Source organism: Molothrus ater, chromosome 1, assembly GCF_012460135.2.
Source record: "Molothrus ater isolate BHLD 08-10-18 breed brown headed cowbird chromosome 1, BPBGC_Mater_1.1, whole genome shotgun sequence".
In the NCBI taxonomy this organism is placed as follows: Eukaryota; Metazoa; Chordata; class Aves; order Passeriformes; family Icteridae; genus Molothrus; species Molothrus ater.
This window is the reverse complement of record NC_050478.2, coordinates 88,845,301-88,871,128: the sequence shown is the minus strand read 5'-3', so window position 1 is coordinate 88,871,128 and position 25,828 is coordinate 88,845,301. Positions and strand designations below refer to the sequence as shown.

General features: G+C 40.5%; 1 protein-coding gene across 1 annotated transcript; it reads right to left on the bottom strand.

Moving 5' to 3' along the window:
* Positions 1-791: 791 nt before the first annotated feature.
* On the bottom strand, positions 792-24,622 carry LOC118701721 (sodium-dependent neutral amino acid transporter B(0)AT3-like). Its single transcript, XM_036406513.1, has 12 exons — positions 24,466-24,622; positions 15,525-15,665; positions 13,797-13,934; positions 12,616-12,797; positions 12,086-12,196; positions 7,131-7,243; positions 6,718-6,846; positions 5,945-6,101; positions 4,472-4,676; positions 2,724-2,883; positions 2,092-2,254; positions 792-1,004 (listed from the first exon to the last, which is right to left on the bottom strand). The coding sequence occupies exons 1-12, from the start codon at positions 24,620-24,622 to the stop codon at positions 792-794; spliced, it is 1,869 nt and encodes a 622-aa protein (XP_036262406.1).
* Positions 24,623-25,828: the final 1,206 nt, after the last annotated feature.

The following is a 25,828-nucleotide window of genomic DNA, read 5'->3' as shown; positions in this document are numbered from 1 at the left end:
AAGAGGAATACTCATCTCCCAGCACTAGAGAGTGGCCAGGATCTGCATCCAAGTACAGGAAATCCTGTTGTTCTGTAAACATTAATTTTGTTGTCATGTCCTGTAAGGTTGCAGCTCACTGCAAGGCTGCTATACATCTGCATTTTTGTTATGCTATTCAGCCATTGTGTTTAGTATGAGAAATAAAGGGGGGAAAATGGAGACTTTTTTTTTTTTTTACAGTATTTTCCACTACAATAAATTCTGGAATCTGCTAAGATATTTGTGCAGAATTAACTGCTCAAATTTACTTAACATTCTTTTTATCTGCTGATGCTTTATCTTTGTTCCTTGCAATGCTTGAGAATATGAAATAATCACAAAATGACTGCTGTTTAAGTGTGTATAGGGATTTACAAAAATTAGAGTGTAAAGAGCAGTCCTTGTTCTTGGAGGGCTCCCGTTCTGCATCTCCTGGAGCAGAGGGGCATGGCAGTGAATGAAACTGTACGTGCTTGTGTTCCAATTTTTGTTGCTGATCCTTGGGAGCAGACCAGTGTTTTAAACGTGAAGAAAGAAGCCATCAACAATACTTAACAGGCTTTCCAAGTTCAAATTCTGGCTGGAGAGATACGTGAAGCTGAAAAATTGGTTGAAATTGAAGGAAACACAACAGCATTGTTTACAGAGTGTAGTGATTGCTGTAAGCATATGAACTGTGTATCCGAGGTTGGTTGGATGATACTAATGACAGCTAATAATGTGTAACAAAGGCTGTCTTATTTTTGCTTACAGACAGGGACAATGGATGTTTATTCTTTTGGATGAGCAAAGTTGCTGTTAGCCCCCTGACAGGAGGAGACTTCTGGTGGTACAAGGCTTGGCTCCTTGCTCCTGTGCTTTTGTTTGACCAGGTGGAAGAGCGCTACCAGAGGTACGCACACGCAAGGAAGGGCAGCCAACAGCACACAAATGGCCTGTACCCAAGGTGGATAAACTTTCTCCTCTTTCATGGGGAAGCCTTCCTGTGGAGATAAAAAAGCAAGCAAAATAAATAATTTGTAGGTACACTTAGATTTTGCTATGATTTCTATTTTTATTTTCTTATGCTGTTTTAGTAAGGATAGCAAGTTTTACTCTGAATACAGTAGCAGTCAGTGGCTGTGTCCTCTGCAGACCCTTCTTGTGGGTCTAGAGACAGCTGTAAATGTTTTACACTTTCAGAGATGTACAGCTGGAATTGTGACACATTCCTAGGGATGTGGGGATTGCCCCAAGTGTTATCGGATCTTCACCCGCTCTTGGTTATACTGTGTTCATTCCTCTTTTACTCAGAGCTTAACTGGTTTCAACAATTACTGAGTATGTTGTTTGTCAAAGAGGGAAGTTATATATCAGAGATTTTGAGGGAATGATGATAGAGCAATTTCTGCAAGTCTGTGGCTATGAGTTTTATTTGGGATGATGGATTCTTGATGGCGTTTGGGGGAGACACTGCTGCTGTGTAATCCCCATACAGTTTAGGAACAGAATCAATCTTCAAACCCCCATACAAGCGTGTATTTGAGAGAGAGGTCAAAGAAACTACAGTTGATTTGAGACAGTGACATCCAGATGAAATGTTCTCAGCATGGACATGTCTTTTTTGCTGAATTAACCAACACTGTACTCAGACCACTGCCTCCCTGTCTGCCTGTCCAAAGTACACATTCATGTATCCATCAGGGCCCCAGTGATATTGGTAGCTCTCACTGAGAAACGCCTTCATCCCTGATGTCTGTTATGCAGCTCTAACGCTCTTGTCAGGCGTTTGTTCTACCTCTGAACCCCCTGTGGGTATAGAATGTTTGTGACATGTTCACTTCAACACTTCTGAGCATTACACACATCCATAAGAAATATGAAGCATGGGATAAGCAGGACACCTCAAGAGGAGACAGGTTTTAGTATGTTTAACCTCTTTGCACACTGGAGCCTTCTCATTCTGAGCACTACATGACTTCAAGCTCTTTTCAATGGGTAAGCAGTAGATAACAATAATATTAAAGGATCTTGTAAAGGAGGAGAATAGATAATTCTTCCTTTAAGTGCTGAAAATATTTGAGCACATACATATTTGGGGTTCCAGGCTGTGTAGCTTGGCGGCTTCTGCATCTGAAGAGTAACGAAGGCCATGAAGACAATTAGCAGGAGCAGAGGACTAATGAACCTCCATGTGATCTGCCAGAAGAGATTGAGTTTTCTTCCGGTCATCCATTCCACATCTTTACTGAACCTTGTAAAAGAGGGCATGTTTATGATGATGTCAGAGCTAGAGTGGTAATAGTTTCCCTGTTTTATAGTTTCCTGTAAGTTGGAAACACAGAGCACAGCACTGTAAATCTTTTCTATTCCACACCATTCTTTAATAACACACTACTTGCTTGAGTAAATAATAATATCATCCAAGTAGGTCTTTATTGAGCCATACCAGAGATGGATGACCAATTTACATTGTCAGTTTAATTACCTGAGTACCTAGTGTAAGGTTTCTGAGCTTAAATAAATTATGATAATATTGCAGCAGTTCTGTAAACTGTTCAGATATTTAAAATAAAAAGACTAAATTGCTAAGGGAACAAACAGCCCACTAGGAAAATGTCTCAGTTACCAGCACCAAATCAAATCAGGTTAGGGTCAAAGTTACTACAACCTGAGCTGCATTTATGTCTTAGAAGAAAGAATTCCATCTCTTTCCAACATACCTTTTAATTTTATAGATGTACACAACTCCAATCACTTCAAAAAAAGCGATGACTAGAAGAGGCACTGAACCTGCATATCTGTCAAAAATGTCAATCCAGTAACTCCCTGAACCCAGTGTAAAACACAGAGCGATGAGGAAGCTAATTAGACATATTATACCTGAAGAAAAAAAAGATATCTTTGTTACTGGAGTACTCAACTTGGTAGGTTTTTTTTTTCTAAATTGCTTTGTTCTTGTTCAAATAATTTTTATTCTCTCCCTCTCTGTGGAGTTACAACAAGCTGTTTTCTCATTAGGGGAGCTAATACCAATTCCCAAACTCAATTTTCCCCTGTGTGTTGGCCAAGAGCACTACTCTTGCAGGAGGAATGCATTCATGTGACTCAGAGCATCCTTCAGTTGTTCGTACTTCTTCCATCAGACAGCCTGGGCTGTGCTGTGAGCCAGTGTTAATTTTTGAGTGTTGGAGTGAGTTTCAGGTGCCTCATTTCCATGCAGCCATAGGCTTAAACTGCAGGCAGGTGGTACCTTGGAAATGTAAGGACTCCCTGGATTTCTGTCCCCATTTCCTCAAAGAGCCCAGAGCTACAAATGTTTGTGTTATGTTCCAGCATGTGTCATTTGGGTTTCAGCACACTTCTGTACAGCCAGTTCCCCTTTAGTCAAGATTTAGATTTGGGGTAATGGAGAGAAAAAGTGGGAAGGAAAGGAAGGAATAAACGTATTTCTGGACATAGCCATGGGCTGCAACTCAGTTTGTACATCTTTCTAATGTGTTGCTAATTACTTCTAACTCTGAGATGGCCTTTGGTTCACTTCTGTAAAATGTTGGCTCCAGACTTTTTTTTTATTTTTTAAAGTTCACAATTGGAAAATCAGTTTTAAAATAATATTGTTAACTCATCAAGTTGGGAATAAATTTGTTTTTACATGAAAAATTTTAAAATTAGGGTTACTATTTAGATACCAAAGGAAGACTCTACAAAAGGCATAACAGCAATATTTCCCATAAGAATTTAAAAGGGCACGTTGCAGAAATATTAGTCTATTAGTTGCAGCTGCCATAGATTTTTCTGGACCAATTTCATAGTAGGATCTCTCAGACTCTCATTGAGTCTGGTTCTTAAGGAGCAGGTTTTGTTCAATAACCATGGCTGGTTGAAAAGATTCCAGTTTTGGTGCCAGAACAGAATCACACACCTTCATTCCTCATTTTTCAAGTGGTAATTTTCTACTCTGACATGTTCACAGTAAATGTGAATCTGTAGCAGCATAAATCTGGGTGAAGTAGGTGTGAATGACCTCTCTTACAGTGGTAAGTTCAAGTGCAGGTGGTTATGGCAGACCAGCTGATGTCACTGGGTGCCTTAAAGTGATTTGTATCAGTGCCAAAGGCTTAAGGGAAGGCAAGGCTCTTCCTGATGACTGCAATAGCTGAGAGTGAACTGGACTCCAGGAATAGCAATTTAACAAGCTTTCTCAGACTGAAACAGCTTAATTTGCAAACTAAAAAAAAAAAAAACTGGCCAAGGCAATATAATATTGTCACCTGACAGCTTCTGCCATAACTGCTACCTCATCTCTCTGCTTATCTTCTGCAAACAAAACCACTGCCCTTACTTACACTGTGACATTCAGCTAAATTAATGCTAAAAATTATTAATTCCTCTGTGATATTAATTAAGCAGTTAATAGCTTGTGCATCTATAAGGAAGTCACCTTCTTTGAACAAAGCAAATACCTTACCAGATAATAGCTCTTTAGGTGCTGATTTAGGTATAATTTGAAGCTCTAGAAGAGGAGTGAAGACACCCTCAATGTTTCCAAACATTGAAGAAAGGCCCAAGCTGAACAACATGATGAAAAACAGGATGGCCCAGGCTTGGGAGCCTGGCATGAGGATGATAGCTTGAGTGAAAACAATGAAAGCCAAGCCAGTTCCTGAGACGCTCTGCAGCATTGACAGACAGATAAAAATACACATTACAATGTCATTTCATGCATAGAGTAATTATAACACACTGCTGCCGTTTTCTGAGTCAAGGTTGCTGGTCACCCTGTGGCCTCTGTGGCAGCCAGCAGTTGAGAAAATGGGCAGTGGGGAGTTTAAGTGTTCTAGAGATACCTAGACAAGCACAGAGCAGAATTTTAGCCTGCACAGAGAGATGGGTTCAGAGTTAAGCAGACTAGAGAGTTGTAATTGTAATAGAAATTGCTTTGCTAATACCATCTTAAATGTGCTTTTTAGAAATCGATACTGTAGTAGCTTCTGGGAAAAAAAGAGGTTTAAATAAGGATATGATTATCACTCTTAACACCAAGAGAATTCATTAATCATTGGCCACAAAACCCCCTATAATGGCCAAGGCAGAAAAGACTAATAGGGAAAAAGCCAATTTCAACCAAATTTCTTTTGATTTAGTCTCCCAAGGACAAGGATATTGAAATCTAAGCATTGAAAAATGCTAATGTTGCTATAACTTGGAAGTAAAATATTTCAAACTGTAAATCAGAAATGGATGCCATCAGAAGAAATGAGACAAAAGAAACTGACTTGTACCAGGGCTGGAATGTTGTCCTTGGACTTCTCCATCATGTGAGTAAAATAGGCTAGTTTACCATTATTGTATGTTAGGGCTGTCGTGCATTAGCACACACTGACTGTGCCTAACAGGATCCCTGAAGCAAGTGCATTGAGTAGGACGAGAAAACAGAGAAGAAACATCTGTGTTTAGTGGTAGGGGAAATGTTATAGGAAGGTTGGAAAATAAGTAGAGGCTCATGATGTACTTTGCTGGTGAACAGTGTACATTGTAATGAATTTTTTGATACTTTCCTAAATACAGATTTAGGAAATTCCCATTCAGCATTATTTTTCTATAATCTTTCATCTAGATGTGTTCCCCCATTATGCCTTTTTCTGCAAACCAAACCAGGACTGAATCTAGTGTCCGGGTAGGCTTCTGGTGGGAGCACCCTGGAAGATCAGTTTTGTGGCAATAATGTGTAGTTTTGTTTGCCATAACAGACAGTGATACGTTCAGACTATCCTACAGCAGTATTGTCATTTCAAATGTTGAAAGATTGATTTGTTGCATGATTATGTGTAATATATCATTGCAGGTAGAACAGAATACATGTACTTGTAAGAAAAAGGATGATACCAATCCTTCTGTGTAATTTTGTTTAAGGATTACCTGTTGTAATCAGTTATGGTACCTGATCAAGAAATTCTTGAAGATCACAGCTTTTCAGTTTGAGTCCAGCAATTTTTTCTGGATATGATGAATTCAAAAAACTAATCCAGGATGTATAGTTCTGTCGCATGATGCTTTCTTCTGGAAGATCAAACTCATTGATTATATTGATAATGTTCCTGTCAGGGAAGCCAACATATTTAACTTTAGTTTAAAAGTTTGCAGATGATGTGGCTGGAAATGCTATGCTGTGTATTCAGATGCTACTCCAAAGCTGTGTTTACTTTCTGTGCTGCTATTTACAATATAAAGGAAAATATTAATTGACAGCTTTTATATATAAAATAGTAGAAAATACTCAGACTATTTAATGTTGTCTCAGACAGAAATTCTGACTACTTTATGCAGATTCAGTCTCTAAATCATTTTTGTTTTATCAGGTCTCCAGACCATTTCTACTACTTGTGTTTAATAAGTTAGTGAAATAAATTTCTAATGAAATAGAAAAAGGAAAGGATTTTTACTACTTCTAATGCTATCCTGAGAGTAAGGTGCAAACCTTGATGCACTACTTGAAATGGGTTGTTCTGCAATTTGTCTTTATTCTTACAAATTATCATCCTTGACTCAGTCCCATAGTACTTTATATTTTTACATTAAACTTCTCCATACAGATGCTCTTCTTTTGTAATGAAAATAAATTCTCTAAAAACATGTCTTTCAAATAACACATTATCACATTACCTATTTAGGCACTGAAACCACAGTATAACTTTGGGAACACAGCTTTCTCACCTGTCCAAGCAGTCCCAGTAGGCTGTGGTTGCTTTAAACCCCAAAACAGAAAAGACTGGGATGGAAGCATAGAGGGATGTCATGCTGTTCACAATTGCTACTGTCACAGCATCCTTTTCACAGTCATTTCTAGAGATAGCATTTAAACAAGTGAAGTGATTAAAAAGACAGATTTTCTTATCTGTAACGCAGTTATTTGTGCAAACATTTTTTTAAAAATTTCTTCTCTCCCTCCCTCCCTCCCTCCCTCCCCTTCCCCCTTCTGTTAGAAAATCTAGTGGGCCTTTTACAAAGACAGATACTTTTCTAAAGATCCTTTAGAAAAATTAAGGAAAACATTTTGAAAATTTAAAAAACTTGCACAAAATGCAGCAAGAGTTCAGCCAGCTAATAAAGGTTGGGGTTCTACTCACTTTGTTGGATTGTAGCTTGCGAATGCAATAAGCCCTCCAAAAGCCAAAGAGAGAGAGAAGAAAATCTGTGTAGCTGCATCAAGCCATACACGGGGATTTTTCAAAGTGTTCAGCTGAAATAATTGAAAGAAATGCATGTATTAGGCTTAAATTAAAATTTCTTTTTCTCTTGCAGTTCTCATAGCTCACCTGTTCTTTCAATTCTGGAATTTTGAGCTCTGTTGCTATCTATGAATACTATGAAAGTGGGAATGGGTACTAAACAGGTCAGTAAAAGAGGTGTTTTCAAGAGTATCATAGAGGCTATTTAAATGTGTGCAAGAATTATAGAATCTTTTTTATTGTACACTTTGTCTATCTGATGTTATAATGTGGTTCTAAGTGATAAATACTAGAAGCACAATAGGGAAAATGCATTTTTCCTCAATTACTTTCTTTTTTTTTTAATTCATGTACTTAACCTGCAGTTAAAGAATATTGTCTTCCTAAAACTCTATAAACAAATACTAAACCTTCACTGTTTTAAGACAGAAAGTGATTCTGTAGCTTCCCACATTTGCTTAAAAAATAATTTAATAGAAGGGACTAAAAGCACAAGCAGGCAAAAAGAGAACAGTTATTAAGACAGCATCTGCTATTCAAGGTGCTGTGAAAACAGCAATAAAGATAGAAGATCAGCATAGGAAATACAAGACAAAAGGAGAAACTGACAAGTTTGAATTTTGTTGTAAAGGCAGTATGATACAGGAAGGTAAATTAAAAAGCAATGATTGGTGGATTACAGAGAACATTAAGCAGTTTTAAATAGCTGCACTAAGGAGTCTTGACATTGAAATCTGCATAAAAGAAAGAGATAAAACATGAGTAATGCACAAAATGTAAGTGTGATCCATGAATATTACTTTACTGCAAACCTACAAAGTGGTGTGTTATACCCTACCATGTGAATTGCTCTCTGATCCATTATCAAGGACAGGGAATAGAAGAATGTTTTGCTGAGAAAGTTTAAAAAGCCAGATAATTCAGAAGTGATGCTGGGACTGTAGACTATTTCACTTTGTTTTGCAACAGTCTGAGTCAAATCTGCATCCCAGTCATGGAGGACAACTCGTGTGTTTTGTGTCTGTGTGCCTGTGCTTGTGATCCGAGCCCATGACTGGGAACATATGTAGGAGTGAGAGGTAAGTATGCCAAAAGACCCTTCATAGCATTTTGGTTTTCTCTGAAGCTGGCCTGAGCCTGAGGAGCAAGAACAATGGGTGCACCTCGGTGTGGATGGATGCAGGCAATGCCATTACTGCAGGTGCTCTCTGCACAGGGAGACCAGTGCTTTGACCACAGCAGAGTCGTGTCACCTCTTGTACAGCACAACACAGCCAGCAGATTCATGGAACCATTTCTGGCTGAAGTGATTCAGCAAAGGCAAACCCTTCTGGAGGTTTATTTTGAAAGATCACAGTCAAGCCCTCAAAGGCCAGAGTGCTCACTGGTAGGACTTTGTGCAGGTGCTGTTGCAGTGCAGAAACTTGGCACTCACGTGGCTCTGTGGCCTTCACACTTTGATTAAGTGCTGCCAAGTCAGTTGATGCTGACAGATGTGACTCCTAAAAGTCTGGCTTTCTCACTGGGAACTTTGGCAAATGAGTCTGGATATAGTTTAGACTGGTACTAGATGCAGTGCATTTATTGACTCCAAAAGATACTAATCAACCCCCAAACTTGGAAAGATAACAGGCAGGAAAGCGTGCCATGGCAATGTCATTATCTGGTCTTCAGCAAATTGTTGAAAGTGTTATTTTATGTTTATATATGGCATACAGGTTTTATAAGCACATGTTCAGAAGAAAAAATGTGCTGATGCCAGAAACATGTGGATGAAGATGTATGAGCAGTGTTAATGAATAGTCCCCTGTTCATTCCCTGTAAGGAGGAAAGTAAATATAATTGCTCTCTCAAGAGTGATAGCATGTTTGGATTCTTGAATATATGAAGCACAGACAGAAACAGAATTAAAAATTACAAAATTACTGGCGTCCCTGTGATGTGTAATTTTGCTGTAAAAACAGCTAATGGTTTTGTGAATAGAGGATTTGCGGGCCTGTGCTTTTTTGTGTGTAGGGGGTTTTTTTGTTGTTTTTGTTTTTTGGGTTTTTTTGGGGTTTTTTTGTTGTTGTTAAATAGCTGCTGAGTTCTGGGGACGGCAACAGTTGCCCAACCAAGTTCTTGGAATTGTTCATTGCCAGAGAACCTCAAAATATTTACAATCTCTGAAGTTCTTTCAAATGTGAAAGAGACTGGAGAAGGAGACATATGCATTCCTTAGGTGACACAGATGTCCCCTGAAGCTGAGACATGCAGACTGTTGCTGATGCATGATGGAATCTTGTTGCTCTGTTTCTGCTGCCTCTGGTTATTTATTTTGCAAAAACCTTTCCAAAAGTCTGTTCCAGCTTCTGTGTGGCTTCATCCTTGTACAACTTCTGCTTTCCCTTCAGGTGTCACTTCAGGATAATTTTTTGTTTTCTTGGCATCTTCATTTTCCAAGTAACCAAGAATTTTGAGAAGGTGAGTGAATCATCAGACTTCTCTATGTCTGAAAGTCAATGAAATGAAGTATTCATTATTTATTCTGAAATTTAAGGTGGAAAGTGTGTCAGATGACAAAAGCTGATTATGTATTTTTGCATGAAAATAAAAACACAGCCTTGCATAATTAAAATCCGTATGTATGCTTTTATTATTTGTGGTACTTACTAACAAGAGCTAAAATACAAACTTGGAAAGTGAATAAACTTTAAAAAATGTGGTTTAGAAAAACAAGTAAATTCAGTTAGGTGGTTATGATGTTGAAACTGGGTAAGATGGGACTTTTTGTGCTAGGTGCTACTTTCACAGACTTTCACAAACAACAATGAAGTGTCACAGTTATGAGATAATGGATGTAGCAGCTATTACAGAGAAACTACAATTTCTGCTGCACTGCAAAGTTGGAAAGAAGTTGGAAAATATTGCCTCCAATCAGGGAAGAATGTCAAGAAGGTTGATTTTATGTATTTTAAAAGCAAGCTGAAACAGACAGTAGGTGATTTAATTCTTACTTTATTTTGCTAAAACTTTTTCTGCAAAAAGACAGGAAAAGAAGCACACATTTGAGAAATATGCTTTACAGTTTTGTAAACTGATGGGGTCTGGGTGGGCCTAGTAAATCTCTGCCTAACAGCCCTCCTGTACAACTCACTTTGAGGCATCCCCTGTAGAGAAGCGTAAAAGAAAAACCAGTGTTTGCTCACAGGGAGGGTGGGAATAGCCTAACAGCAAAGGCAATACTGGTACTGCAGTTGTGGGGTAAGGGGATGAAGAGAGAAGGGCAGTGTTGAAGCTGTGTGCTTACTGTGCTTTTGAAGTCCTTGAAGTGCCACAACCCTGTGTAGCAATTGGAAGGTTAGTTTAACAAAGCCATCTCTTACACTTCTGTGCAATGGCAACACCGATAGCAGGTATCACTTACCAGGCTGTTACATCAGCTTTTCCACATTTGTAGGTAAGAATATCACTAAAATCATCTTCAGATGACTTTTCAAGGATGTCCCCAGGATCTGCTTCCTCAAACCAGCAAACCATCAGCTGTAGGCTCTCTGCAGGTGGATTTTCATTCTGACTTCTGTTGCCAGTGTACAAATCCATCCGGCTCTTTTACGGTGATCTGCTCCTCCTCAGCACTGCAATACCTCCAGGCTTTGTGAGTACACACAAATCTAGTTTCCTGCATTCAGTTCAGGATCATTGCAAACTAAATTCCAGAAATGCCTGAGCTCTTCCAGAGAAACCTGACAGCCTAGCTGAGACCAACTGATGACGGGCTGAGGCCTGTTTTGTTTGTGTTGTCAAAGCTGCTTTCTTCCCTAAGACATTGCACCAACCTCTTATAGTCCTGTCTGGCCCTTCAAAAATGTAAGTGAATATCTCAGTCTGTAAAAACCAAGCTTGTCCTTCAGCTCTGGCAGCATTTAGATGGGTGCCTGTGCCACTGGGCTTGTAGAAAGAGAGAGAAAACATATCTCATATGAGCTTTCCCTTGCTCTTGTCACTTTCCCGTCTGGCATGTAAAGTATCTCTGAACTTCTTGGCTTATGTTTTCTTTAATACCCGTGTTCTTGTTTAGGAAAGGAAAGGAAAAATCCAGTGCTCCTGTGTTTGAAGCACTGCTGTGGCTGCAGAGGCAGCAGATGCTTGAGAATGTGTCAGTGAGTGCTGCTTTTCCTCCTCTACACCCACCACTTCATGGAGCTTTTTAGCCATGAAGGCAGAGTTGTGAGGAGCCTCTAGTGGATAGCAACCACTTAGTGGGACAGTTTGACTTTGCATTTGGGAATGCTGCCAAGGACAGTGTAGGAAAGGTGCTTCTGAAATGGGCAGCATGTGGAGGGATCTGGAACTCCTGTCCATATGAGAAATTAAGAAAAATGGGAGAGGGGCTGTTCTCCAGCAATTCTGTCTTTTAGCAAGAGATATGGGGGAGGGGAGAAATACTATGAAGAAACAGGGGTAGGGGAAAATTACTTTAAACCTTCAAAAAAATTTACAGTGTAAATCCTCAGTTATTCTTGTTGTGAATTCTTAAAAGATTAAAGCTGTGTAAATTCTGTAGCAGTGGCAGGGAAATCCCATGTTTCTCATGTACTTGTGAAGTACATCAGTTTCACTTACACATTAAAGACTGAGGCACCCATAACATTCTTAAACTTAATTTTCCAGTATTTTCTTATAGGCTTACTATTGAACTGTTAAATTCTTTGCTGCTTATTTTCTTGTGAAAATACATTAAAATAATTAAGTCACTTCATCTCAGAAAAAGAGCTTAGCCGAGCTCTTGGACAGACATCTAAACCAGGAGTTGTTGGCAAATGGTATGAAATCTGAGGAGGAGTAAAAGGAAAATTAATAATAATACTTACATTAGGGGTGAAGAGGTAAATCAGACCTTCAGTGGCTCCTGGTAGAGTGAGTCCTTGAATAAGGAATATAGTCAAGACCAGATATGGAAATATTGCTGTTACATAAATTGCCTAAAATAAGGAGGTCAGAAGACAGAGAGTTACTGGCAGTAAGTTCAATCAATCCTATTTAAATTATTGCAACATACAATAATAATAATATTAGATCAGACAGCTACAGATGAATACAGACACCTTTCAAATAAACAAGGTGTACTTTTGCAGAATATATTTTTAACAAAATGGCTCTTAAAACTGTGTGAGGGAAGGCTGGTAGGGCAGAAGTGTTTGCAGTGGAAAAGGAGAGAAGCATCATTTTAAGCCACTTGTACTGTTGTTCTCAATTTGTTGGACAGGGAGCATACTGAATGGTGCCAGTGTGGTAAATGGAGTAAAATGGGGTAAATGGGGTTTCCCTTGTGGTAAAAACTCAGTGTCTGGAGGGCAAGATTTCAAACTGCAGGATAATCACTTCTCTACCCTTTCCATACCTTCCCTGTGGTTTCAATTCCTCGGATGGTGCAGAGATAGACAATTGCCCAGCAAGCTGCTAAGCACAAAATGAGCCACCACTGGAATGTGCCACTCTCAGCAATATCAGGTGTTATGTTCAAAGTTTTCCTGTACCAGAAATAATTTACTGCAGTGCTTTCATAACATTCTTCATTAAACCCTGAAAAAAAAAAGTGGCAAGTGTTAGAATAAATTGTGGACTGCAAAACCTAATACAGTGATGGACTCTCTGTAATGTGCAGCAAGACAAACTCTCACAGCAGGCTGAGACTATGAGACTTATGTGAGACCTTCACCAGAACATCATCAGCATTTCACACAGGAGATAACTTCCTGATTAGAAGCAGTGTTGTACTCAGTGCAAGGTAAAATCTAAACTAATTGTAGTGAAAACAATGAAATTTTTTAGCTGTATAGCTACAAACTGGTGAAGCCATAACAAACTTCAGTGTTTGAAGAGCACCTGAGAATACATCTAAGTCCAGGCTCCCCTGGCTATGTCATGGCCCTGTGGTGGGGAAAGACCCAGGCATTGACCTCTTTGGTTTGAGTTCCCAGGAATTCTGTGAACAGGAACTTCAGGTATCTGCATGCAGGGGAGTGGACATTCCCCAGACAGGGGGGAATGCCTAAGAAAAGGGAACAGGAAGTGTGTACACCACAACCTGTGATGTCCATTTGTCTTCCTATTCTAGAACAGTCCTAAGGTTTCGAAAAGAAAGTTTAATTCTACTATGTTTTGTCTTTTTTCTTAGCCTTTTACTCAGGTGGTATTTCTTGCTGTGCCCTGGAACTCGTTCTCTCTCATGCTCTGAGAAAAAACGGAAGCTGAAAAATAGTTTTAAAAAACAGCATTCTTGCTTATTCTGCTTGTGTACACTGTCTCTCTTTAGTCTTAGTGAAGGTTTTGTAATGGACAGCAGGACTTGTTCCATATTTTGTTTCCCATTTTAAAGTCAAGCAAAAGGACTCATGGACTTTCTGGCTATTGTTGTTCCTGTGAGGATGATGAATTTGAGCAAGCCAGCATGACTCTTGTACCTTTTTAACAGGAAATCAAACCAGAACTTGTGCACAATTTGGGGCAAAATAAAGTGTGGTTTCTTGATTAGCCCAGAGTCTGTTGTTTTGCTAGCAGTGCTCATGGAGGTGTACTTACCTGTTCTGTTTTCATTTAGAGGACAAACACTCCAAGGAAGAGGTTCTTGGAAGGAGTTTATGAAATACCACATCACCCAAGTTAAAACAGTGTTGTAGTATAAGCTCACCAGAACCGACACCATCCACGAACCAACTCCTACGGAAAGCACAAGATCTCACTTCAGAAAAGTTTTGGAAAAAGTTATCAGTCAGTCACTGCACTAGCTGTTAGAAGCTCTCATTTCCTAGTTTTTCAAGATTTTCTTCTCCATCCCCTTGATCCCATCCTGAGATTTTCCAATGAAAGATGGGCAGTTGGGTCCTCAGTAGCCAAACACTGGTGCACAATCCCCGAGATCACCAGCCCTGCTCCAGGAATGCTGAGACTCTCTACTTACATAGAAGGTTAGGGTTGAAATCTTTGCTCTAGTACGTAGTCCATTGTTTTCTACAATACAGGCCAACTGTAACAGCAGAGAGCAAAAGAGATCAAAGTTTTATAGTGTGCTGTAGCTGTGTGAGGCCACTCTTGTCCCAAATCATGCACAGGTGCCCTAAATTTGGCACTGTTTTACTCCTGTGATGAGGAGGGAAGAATATCAACACCACAGTTTCTGCTTGCTTGCATTTTTGCAAAGGGAGTATGAACATGCCTGGTTGTAGGAGATGGGTTTAGCTTGAAGCACCATCTGCAGCTTGGTATTTCTTTCTTGTTGCCCTCCAGCCCTTGATTCTCTTACCCTCCCCTTCTCCTCCCACACAGGCAGGGCCATCAGTGCCAAGTCCATTTCAGACACCTGCTTAAAGCAGGTCATGATCCAGCAGAGCTGGCTGAAGCATGCAGGAGCTGGCTGAAGCATTCCCCCTGCCCTGCAGGCACAAGGGTGTGTTACCTCAAATACCCAGGAGAGTCGATGCCTTAACCTCCTCCTGGTGGCTATTCTGGATCACTTTTTGCAGCCTAACAATGGTGGACACAGGACACCAGATGGGTTTTTTCGTGTATTACATAAGTAGAAAAGAGCTGGCAGTAGAGGACTGCACACCAGTGTGGTGCACTATGCCATGTGGATTGTCCCTCATGCCCAGCTGTGTTGATAAAGTCCTTTCAGTAGCCCCACCCTCTTGTGGAGGGGAGCCTTCCCATGTGCTTTGGGCTCATTAGGAGGTACCAGGATCCTTGATTTCCTGTCTTTCTGTCCTTCCTCAAGTCTGCTATTCATGGACAGAGAAGACTGGGTCCTTGAGGGGCTGTGAGGGAGGAGCAAGAAGCACTGTGAGCAGGCAGCTCTTGTTGAGCACCAGGGTATTGTGTGTGTGTGTTGAGGAGCAGAGCCCATTTCATTATGCTCCCCACAGCAAAGGTTATTAGGTTTGCCTTTTAGGCTCTTCAAATGATGCTAAAATGTGCCTGCAGTAATGCCTGGCGAGAGCAATACACAATTACAGAATCACAGAATGGTTTGGGTTGGAAGGGACATTAAAGACCATTTAGTGACACCCCCCTGCCATGGACTGAGACATTTCAACTAGACCAGGTTGCTCAGAACCCCATCCAACATGGCCTTGAATGTTTCTAGGGAAACCATCCCTAAATATCTCACCACCCTCATTACAAAATATTCCTTTTTAATCCTAACACTCATTTCCTTTTATATCCTAAAACACATCACGCACAGGTCTGTAGGAAGTGAGTGCTGGGTGGGAGTTGTCTGCAGTTCCTTGAGCTGGGACTGAAGGGACGTACCAACACCTCCAAGGTAAGGAGAGATGGTGTTCCAGGCTCCAATGCTGCCTTTCCTCAGGCACTGCCCAAGGGCCAGCTCGAGGTGTAGCAGTGGGATTCCTTCAAAGAGAAGAGCGATGAAGTATGGTATCAGGAAAGCCCCTGAAAAAATATTTTAATGTGATTAAGCCACATGATTTTTCTGCATCTCACTGAAATTACTGGTTTATAATTAATCTGCTTTATGAGCCTTACAAAGTTCTTGTAGGATGTGTTGAGAGAGGGATCATTGCTAGGGACACCTACAAGTAATGTCTGTTGCTGGTAATTTTGGTAGTGAAGATGGAGGAGGAGGGACTGGGATGCTTAGTGCTGCAGGACACTTCCCTCAGGCATTGCTGCAGCCCATTATAGGTAACCTCACTATTTCATCCATTTTCTTTTCTTTTAAGCATCTTTTGTCCTCCTTCTCATAAAGCACAGGGGTTTATCTGTCCCCTATTCCATCTGTTTTCCCTTCAGTGCATTGCCTCGTTTCATTTCTTAAGGCTCTCAGGCCTGTGCTCCGCCATCCTGCTCTGGAAAATCAGGATTATGTGCTGTATACCCCCAAGAGACTAGGTTATTTTATTGCATGAAGCTCTGCTCAGACCACAGAGCCTCTAGCTAATGAAAAACTGGAAGCAAGGCTGAAGTTGTTCTCTGGGACATGTGAGCCATGAAACTTCATTTCTTCCCAGTTTGTGTCCTTTACATCTTTTCTGTTTTCCTCTCAACATCTCCCTTGAGCCAGAAGCAGTGTGTCCTGTTGGTTGCCTGTGGGCAGGGACCAGTCCTACCAACAGCCTGGCTGGTTCCTGCTAAACTGTGTGCAATGCCTCTCTTCCTCCACCTTCCCCCAGAAGGGACACACATTTGGGTCTCCCTTCTTTTGCACAGATGCTGATTTTCATGAGACCAGAAGTTTCATCAGTATGTTTGTACCAGCTGCCCGAATGTCCAGTTAAATTGAAATGGTGGAATAGATTGAAGTTTATTGCCATGACCAACAGCCACTGTGACCACAAAGTCTCTTTTCTCCAGGGAGACAAAGACAGAAATCCTGCCTCAGTCACCTCCCCATCCTCCTACAAATGTGAACAGATTCCGTACTCCTCATAGCTTTGTCAATAAACTTGTGCCTTGTTCTATAATTTCTGATTTGCCTCCAGACCTCATATCTGGGTCTTCTCAGCTCTGCTCCTCCAGCTCAGGAAACTTTCTTTATGCTCTGTCTTCAGCCCTGAGAGAGAGGTGGGGGAATGCACAAGGATTTCTGGTCTCCACCTGGAATGGCGCCTGGGTTCTGCAATCAGTGGCTATTTAGAAAGGCTGGGCAGATAAAATCTAATCTCTTGAGTTAGTGTTGTATTGCAATAACTTTGCTACCTCTTGTTACGTGCTGCAATAAATCCATACAACACCCAGAGAAGGTGTGTTGTTGGATGGTTTAGCCTTTTATCAAGTTATGCGTAGAAACAAAAATCACAAAGCTCTTCTCAGGAAAGAACTGTTCATAAACTGCCAAACTTGGAAATAAATGTCTCACCTTAAGATCTCTATTCTTGAAATGCTTTTAACTGGGAAGCAAATTTGAAAAACAAATCTCACAGTTAATTCCCAGTATGTTAAATCCTCAGTTTGAAGTCCCTTCAAGAAGAACCCAGTAACCTCTTGCCATGCTCAGTCCTGTGGTCTGTTTCAAGCCTGCTGTAGTATTCCTATCCATGGCACATCTGAGGGTGCCAGCCCAGCCTTTCTGACAGTCTCATGCCTTGGCCTGTCTCCTGAGAAGAGCAAAATATTGAGGCAAGTGACCAGAGCACTGCAGTATGGAGTGCTCTACTTCATCCATCTGCCTGGTTCTCCACCAACTCTGAGCAGCAGCTGCAATCCATGCTGCAATCCCTGCTGAGCCCTCGCTAGCAGAGCACTCCATAAGAGACCAGCCTATCTCCCATATCATATCTCCTGGGAAATAACTGGGTAATAATTAGTGCAAACTGTTATCTCTCTCCCCTTTTCTGTTTGCTAGTTGAACCACTGGCAGCAGAGCATGTTTAGACATTCTGCTGATAAAACCATGTTTACTTTGTGCTGGCTTGTGTGTATCTTCAGGCATATTTACACCATGGCAAAACATAATGTCACACTTGGGAAAAAAATACTGGTTTTCCATGAGAATCATAGAAAATAATCTGCTATCTGCAAATATGAAAATATGGCAAAGGAATGGGTTAAAAAGAAATAGTTTATGAATCTAATCTTTCTCAAACCTAATTTGAGTAAATGGCTTGTAGTGTAAAGTAAGTTTTTAGTTATTCATTCCTTTGCATTACAATATTTTTAGTCAAAAAGAAAAGAGAACAGACAGTCTGCTGAAGCACTTGAAGCTTACTCTTCCACAATAAAATCCCCCACCTACAGAAAAACATGGAGAAACATTAACAGTAAGCTATCAGATACGGAATAGTGAGTAAGATCCCTCAAGCACTGTATAGTTGAGAGCTCTGATTAATAGATAGAGGAGGATGTGCCAGAAGGTAAAAAATAAGTACCCATTTTAAAAAATGCCACAAGAAATCTCATCATGAAGAAAGTAAGCAGAAAATCCAAGAAGCAGAGAACCTAAGACACAGCAGATACCACAAACCAGAGCATTCAAACATAAGCACAGCAAAACCTCAGCAGAACCCATGTGATGTTAAGCCCAGGCACAGCAGAACTCTGTAGATTTGGCTTCCATGGAGGATGGGAAAAGGAAATTATAGCAGAAAAAATCATAAAGCACAAGCAACAAATTATCTTGTATCTGTACATTCTACCTAAAAAAAAAAGTAGAAGAGTTTAGGGGTTTTTTTCTTCTAGAAAAGTGAAAAAGGAAAATTATAGTGGTGAAGCATTTTTAAATACTTTAAAAGCTTGGAGAAATGCCCATAAAAATAAAAAGTATTGCCAAAGCATGATTTAGTTGCATCCCTGGGGTGCGACTTAGGAAAATTTTAGTTTACAACATTCCTTCTGTCAGAAAGACACTGAAGATTCATAAAACATCGATCCTGCAAGTAGAAACGTGGTACTAAAAGAAGGTTGAGAAAAAAAAACTCTCAAAACTCTTCAAAACTTGCAAGAGTCAAAAGTTATTTTGGAAGGAATCCTGCACAAGGATATCACAAACCATGGAACAATGCCCTGCACATGAGAAGACACAGAAGCTATTGAAAAATAGCTTTTTCAAATCAGGCTATCAAAAACTGCAACTACTGCACTACTGGTAAGCTGGGGTCATTTACAAGAGAGGCCCAAGTGTCGAGGTGCTCCAGTGTGTAACAGGATTGCTGAAGAACCATTGGAGTGGGGACAGCTCCACAGCCACAGCAGTTGGAAAGGAAGGAGCAGGTGCACTCAGATCCACAGAGGGCTTTTAAAACCTGACCCCTCGATTGCAGTGCACGGGCAAGTCAGGTCAGGACAGCAACTGCCCGACCATATCCAGCAAAATGACACTGGAAGGGCACAACCTTTGTTGTATCACCTGCACGTGACAGTCTGGGGGGAAAGTGCACGAGCCTCTAGGCAGCCTGGGGAGAGCTGCCAGTGCTCCACAGGACAGAGAGACAGGAAGCTCCAGAGGAGTGCAGTCTAAAGTTGGCTCTCAGCAACCAGCAAAGCAGAGTGAAATGACAAAATTGGGTTTGTCACTTGGAAAGAGAGACCAACAGACTGGGCTAGTGGAAATGTAAAGCAGTTTGAAGTATCAGCTGGGCGACCTCCTAATCTATGTGTACTAAGACCTGTAGAAATCAATGTGCCTCGGTGAGAAGCAGAGTAAAAAAGACCCAAGAGGTGTGCTTGATATTGGGATACTATGACTTCCTAAATGGTGGAGAAATACTGATCAAAAATCAGGAAGGACTGATCTTGCATCTTACCAGTGCCTGTGAATCAGCTAGCAGAAGTAAAGCAAGTGACTTGAAATGATGATTCAAAGACACAACAGCATTTGAAAGGCCAGAACATGAATAATACTTTTCCTTCAGATAGAGCTTTGGGAGTAGAAAAAAGAATTATAATAAAGACTCAAATGACCTGGAAAGTGGCAAAATAGTAGTTTTGAAGGAAATGCATCTGTAGGGTCTGAAAAATTCAGAAAGCACATCTCAATGTGATAAAATGCAGCAAGCATTTGGAGATCCACTTCATTAGTTCTGTTGGTACATAGGAGGAATGGGGACGGGTGCACTTTTCCAAAAGACTAAGAATTTAACGGCAAGATAGCTGAGATAATTTATGCAATTTTATGCAATAGGTGGGAGCTACTTGTTCAGATACAGAGAAAAAGATATTAGCTATTCAGAGGGGATTTTCAGGCCTGTCCCATTCTCTCCATGGCAGTTCAGTGGCTAAGCAGTGTGGTATAGTCAACACAGCAAGGAATTTACATCAAGACATCAGATAGGAAAAAAGTAACTTAATCACACTCAGCCCTATCTCTAGAAAATAGCACTCCATGACCTCTTTTATGTCTTCTCACATGCCTCAATCCAGATGAAAAGTATGAGCTACTCCAAGCATTGTATTTGTGCAGCACACTTATGATGGCACTGATGCTGCCTTGCAGGCCACATTGCAAACCTTACTGACTGAAACTTGGCAGGGTTGGATTTCCCACATAAATGACTGTATCTCCTAGAGAGACAGTGAGGGAGCCAAGGCCATGTCCAGAAAACCAAAGGGGCAATGGCCATTTCAAATGAAGATGGGTAACACCCACAGATAGCTCTTAAAATAATCTTGGCAAACTCCCCTGTGAAATGTGAAGGATGCAAGAAGGCAGCTTTCAAATACAAGCATGCACCAACCTGAGATATAAAGGGCAATCAAATATAGTAAATTATGAAAGGATTGACTCCACATGTCACAGCTTTTCACCAAGGGTTTAGGCAGGATATGGCAATAAACCAGAAAATGGAATTTGTTACTAGCTGTAATCCAATTTTTCTGTCAGACAATGAATAGTTCTGCTCTTCCCAACATGTGTTTGTTTGAGCTGGTTTTGGGTTTTGCTTTTTTTTTTTTCTCCCCAGTATTTTTCAGTGATTGATACAATTTGTTCCTCCTAGGTTTTGTTTTCTTTTTGAGGACACAGTGAACCAGGAATTTCACAGCACGTTGTAGTTCAAATTTGAGCAAAAGGTCAAGTAGGCCACAGGTTAAGAAAGTCTGTAAATGGTTGTCCCAGAAGTAAACAGTTCTCCCTTTGTAGCATGACTGTAGTGTGTAGCAGTGTGGGGTTTAGATGGTGGTTGCTGCTACCTATAGTAGTGTTTATGTGTATTTCTTTTCCTAGAAAATAAATTTTAATTTGTATTTTATATTACAGATATTTTTCAGTAAGTTTATAGGCTCAGGCACTATACACATTTTTAGTACCCATGGGTTAAGCAAGCATGTATATATATGACATATATATATATATATATATATATATGTACACTACCTATAATCCAAAGTAAACAACTGCAGTCAGTTCTAGCTAGAACTGAGTTGGTCTTTAAGTGTGCTCAGATGGCTCCCTATATAAACATATGGATGTATGACTTGTTAGTGTCTCAGTTTTAAGTGACAAACTCTGTACTGGGCTATTTAGAGAATTCTTTTCAATCCCAGTTGCCTGGGAACATTTGTGTTTGTCTCTACCAACTGTGGCAAACAACCTTCATACCCATTAGTCATGAAAAGTAAATAGCTAACTTAACTCAGGCAATAAACCCAAATAATCAGTAACGGCAGCAGGTGATAAATGTCAGCAGAACTGATATTATATTAGATCTGAGTTACTGAGTAACACTAATGTGCAATGAATCAGGGCCAGAGGTCTGATGGGAACAGCTGACACAAGACAAACGTACAAGCACTTGTTTTCATCTCTTGTTTTTGAGAAGATACAGAAACAATGATATCATCTGAACCAGCTGTAAAACAACCCCTGAAGACATCCAGCCTTCAAGCATATCTGTGCCATATCCATTCCTGGTTTCTCCATGCTTGTGATTATGGCTGCATGCTGAAAGCCATGGCACCTCTCAGGGCTCCCAGTTAAACACAGTGCTGCTGGTCTCTCCCATGTGCACATCTCCACATGCACACATGCAGGATTTATGCTCCAGTACACCTGAAAATCTGTTGGGCTTTTGCACCTGAGTTATTTGCTTTTGAAAATGCAAACCAAACCACGTCACTGCTTTAAATTAACAGAAGAAAAATGCAGCTACCTTACACACAGATGTAAATGCAAGAGCTCGGTCTTCTCAGTGATCTTCATAACTCACTCAACTTTTCCAATGCCAGCTTTCTGTGACAAATTACTCACAAACCTCACAGCATTCTGTTACAGAGTCCATCCTGCTATTGAGCTCTTTGAGCCCTTTGTTGAAGGGGCCAGTAATGAGCAAACACTGGCTGCCCATCCATACATTGACCTTAATTCACCACTGTCTTGTGCCACTGTTGGTGGTGATGCAAAGTGGCTGTTTGCCATTAGTGAGTCTGGTGGCTGTTTTAAGCTGGTTTCTCACTGGCAGCATTACTACTCAGGGAGCAAAGGAGCAACTCAGCCCTTGCCCCTGCAGCATTTCCCTGGTTTTGCTCTCTTTAAACCTGCTCTACCCCCTGTCTTTTTTGTCTCTAGAAGTTCCTGTGGGAAATAGTGTAGTTCTGGAGCTGGATGCACAAGCAAGCAGACTTTCTGAGCACTGCTAAGTCCATTAGACAGGTGACCTCCTTGCAGTCATACTCATGCTTCTCTTGGGGCAGTGAGGACAGGGATGCAGGGGAGGCCAGAAGGGAGGATGGAGGGGAGAGATCAAACCTCAGGGGCAGATGAGCACTGCTATCTTCTGAAGTGAGGCTGGGATCTGAAACACTACTGGCCACAGCTGGTCATGGAGAAGCAACAGTTGGTGCTTCATAGGAAAGTGTGAGAGCCTTTTTATGGGGCAGTAGAGCAATATTTCATCTTAATCCCGACTTTGTACAAATTTTGTGCAGCCCCCTGCAGCTGGTGGCTCCAGAAGCTGCTCTGTGCAATGAAATGTGTGGAGGAGCTGCATCTTGCTATTATCCTGCCTGGGATTTTCAAACTTTCCACTGAGCACTTTGTGTTAATCATCCACTACATTATAAAAACATCACATTATGTTTGCTTTATTATGTTGTTTGTTAATCCTGAGTGCTTTTCCTCTTGCTTTCCAAGATAGAAAGATCACCTGAGATGCTGTAGAGGATTTGACCTACAGTTCCTGCTTCATAAGAATATTTTCCTTGTGGGTCTCATGCCATATCTGTTGTGGGGATGTCTCTCTAAAGATGTTAATCATGTCTCATAAATACCAGTATCATTAACTGAATTGACAGGTTTTTCCCCCAGTAATTTCCATGGACAAATACAGAGAAACAGTGTGTACTCCTGGCTTTCTAGCCACCCAGTGATGGTACTTTTCTGCAGGAGTTTCACATTTTTAAAATAAATAATAGAAACCATCTAGTGTCCTGGGAGGAATCTTACCTACTGCTTCTTGTCTTATCTCCATTTGTGTAACTCTCAGCTGTTGCATATTCAGCCTTAAAAAGCTCCTTGCCACCAAAATAATTTCCATTTTCTTGTTTATAGGCTATGATAAACATACTCTTTAATTTTCAATTTCATGACCTAAATAGAATGAGTTCTTAAGCTGTTTGTGTCACAGAAGTTTTCTAACCCTTGAATAATTGTTGGGACTTTCTATTTTGTCTTTAAAGGTTTTGTTTAATTTTTAAAGTTGACTTTAAAAGGTGGACTTTTAGAAAAAGCCGGAGACTCAGAAGTTGTCTTACCATAGGCAGCAATATCTCTGCCTACTTCCCAGTGTTCTGCTTACATCTGCCAAGGTTCTTTCTCTTGATACAACCTGCTATAGCTCATTCATTGAGCTACAATGAATGCCCCTACCTAAGTGGCTACTTCTCTCTGAAACACCTTCCTTTACAGGCTACATCCATTCTTGGTTCCTTGGTTGATTGAAATAGTAGTTTATCAATACAGACACCTCAGTAAAACAAACTTGGATGTGATAAAATTTTCTGTTACTTAACATTTTCTCCAAGTGTGAATTTTTGGTTTCTCCAATTAATTGAAAGATAACAAATAATACTGGGCTGAAACAATTTGCTCACTCTTCTTTAGACAGCTTACTATGGCAGATTTCAAAAGCTTCTGTGAATGGTGAGTTACCAAGCACTCTTTTCAGATCCATTTTTATTTACCAAATTATCTGCTTCCAAAGCAATTCTTTGTGGAACTGGTGCTCAGGCACAGGCTTAGGCAGCTGTCCATGACACCTGGCAGGCTCCTGTTGCTGCTCCATCGGCTGAGCATTTTAAACAACCTCACAGACAGCCAAAAGCACAATTTCGTTTTGTGCAGGGACAATTCCAGATGATGAGGTAGCTCCTAAGAGCATGGGTGGGTAATGGCTCACTCGCCATCCCAAAGGGAAGTCCAGTGGCCATTTGTCTAGGGGCCAGTTCCCTCAGGCCTCCCAAGGACTTCTCATTTCTCCTTATGGTAGCCAGCTGCAGATTCAATTTCCTGCTTCCTTTGGGACCTCAATAGCAGTATAAAAACTTAAACATAGATTTTTTCTATCATCAGTCAGGTCAGCATCAGTCTGGTCTTCCTAACTGAATGTATCATTTTATAATTAAATATATTTCTACGGAAAGAGCTAATTAACTGGTGAATAAGACATTAATGACAATCAGTATTTTTTTAAAAAGGGATATAACTGGTATAAATGATGTAATTTCCATCCCCATCAGAGGTTAGTATAGCTGTATGAGAATTGCAGTTCAGTATTTTGGCAAAGTCCCGTTCCAATCTTACCGCCTCCGTGTATCTGGCACAAGTACGGAAAGCGCCACACGTTCCCCAGGCCAACGGCAAATCCGATACAGCTCAAAATGTACTGGAACTTATTGTCCCACTTGGGTCTGCCATCTTCTTTGGGGGTTTCAGGTGTTGCTGATAAATCTTGTGGCATTGTAATGAAATATCCTTGGCTCCTCAACCCCTTTCCCTAAAAATGGGAAGATGCTTCAAAACCTGTCTCTCCTACAGGTTTTATGGAGGGTGACAGAAGGATCTTGGAAGAAAGGTGGAGCTTTCTTTTTATCTGATGCAAAGGTCTGTGTCATTGCCAAGGATGCAGTTTAAAGACAAAACCAGGAATTTTTATTATATAGAGAGTTACCACTCTTGCCTTTTTTGCAGATCCTTCTATAGTTAGACAGCTTGGGAATGTGTTGTTAATGGGTAACTCAGGATCAAACAGGTTTTTATTTTCTGTTCTCCTTATTTTCTGTTCTCTTTCAGAGAAGTGTGACACTGAATATAATTAAAAAGAAACCTTTGCAGTGGACTAATTAAAATTGCAAAATACCTGTAAAAATCTGTGAATAAAACATTGGCATTTCCTGCCTTAGTTTATTAATAGAAGTAAATAAATGAAGTCATCTTTTCCAAATACAAAAATTCAATTAGAAAAAAAAACCAAGAAAAATTAGACCTTGTATGTTCAGACATTAGAATTTGGTCCATTTTCACAATAGTTGCTAGAAGTTAATCACTTCCCACCTGTCAATGAATCCCCAGTGACTATTTTTATTATTCATTAAATAGTTACTTACGAATGCAAGAGCCGAATGCTTTCCTTCAATTGAAAATATGTGAGAATATTTTTCTGTTTTCTTTCAGTCGTACCAAGGTTTTGCTGGTGTGCATGCCAAATCAGTTCACTCCACACTAAACAGAGCAGCCAGTCAGCTTGCTTGCCTCAGTAAATCAACAAATAGTTCATGCCTAGATTCCCCTCTCTAAATGGGAAGAGTTTCTAAGTGAAGGTGAATTGTTTTCCCCAAAATGAAAGGTGAATTGTTTTCCCCAAAATTTCCCCTGCTCTGCTGCTAAGCACACAAATGGGATCAGGTTGCAGATCATCCCCCCAGAAGCCAGTTCGAGATCAAGGCTGCATGATTCTCCCTGGGCTGTCACAGCTTATCTGCTTACACCTCTGCAAATATTCAGACTCACAGATGGAGCAAATCAACTTCCCAGTGTCTTGTCCAGGGTTGTCTCAGAGCTGCAGGTTCAGTTTCCTGCTCCCATTGGGACCTCAGTAGCAGTAAAAACTTCTGGACACACAGGGTGGTTTGGCAGCCCTTGCACAATGTCAGTGGTCCCAGGGCAC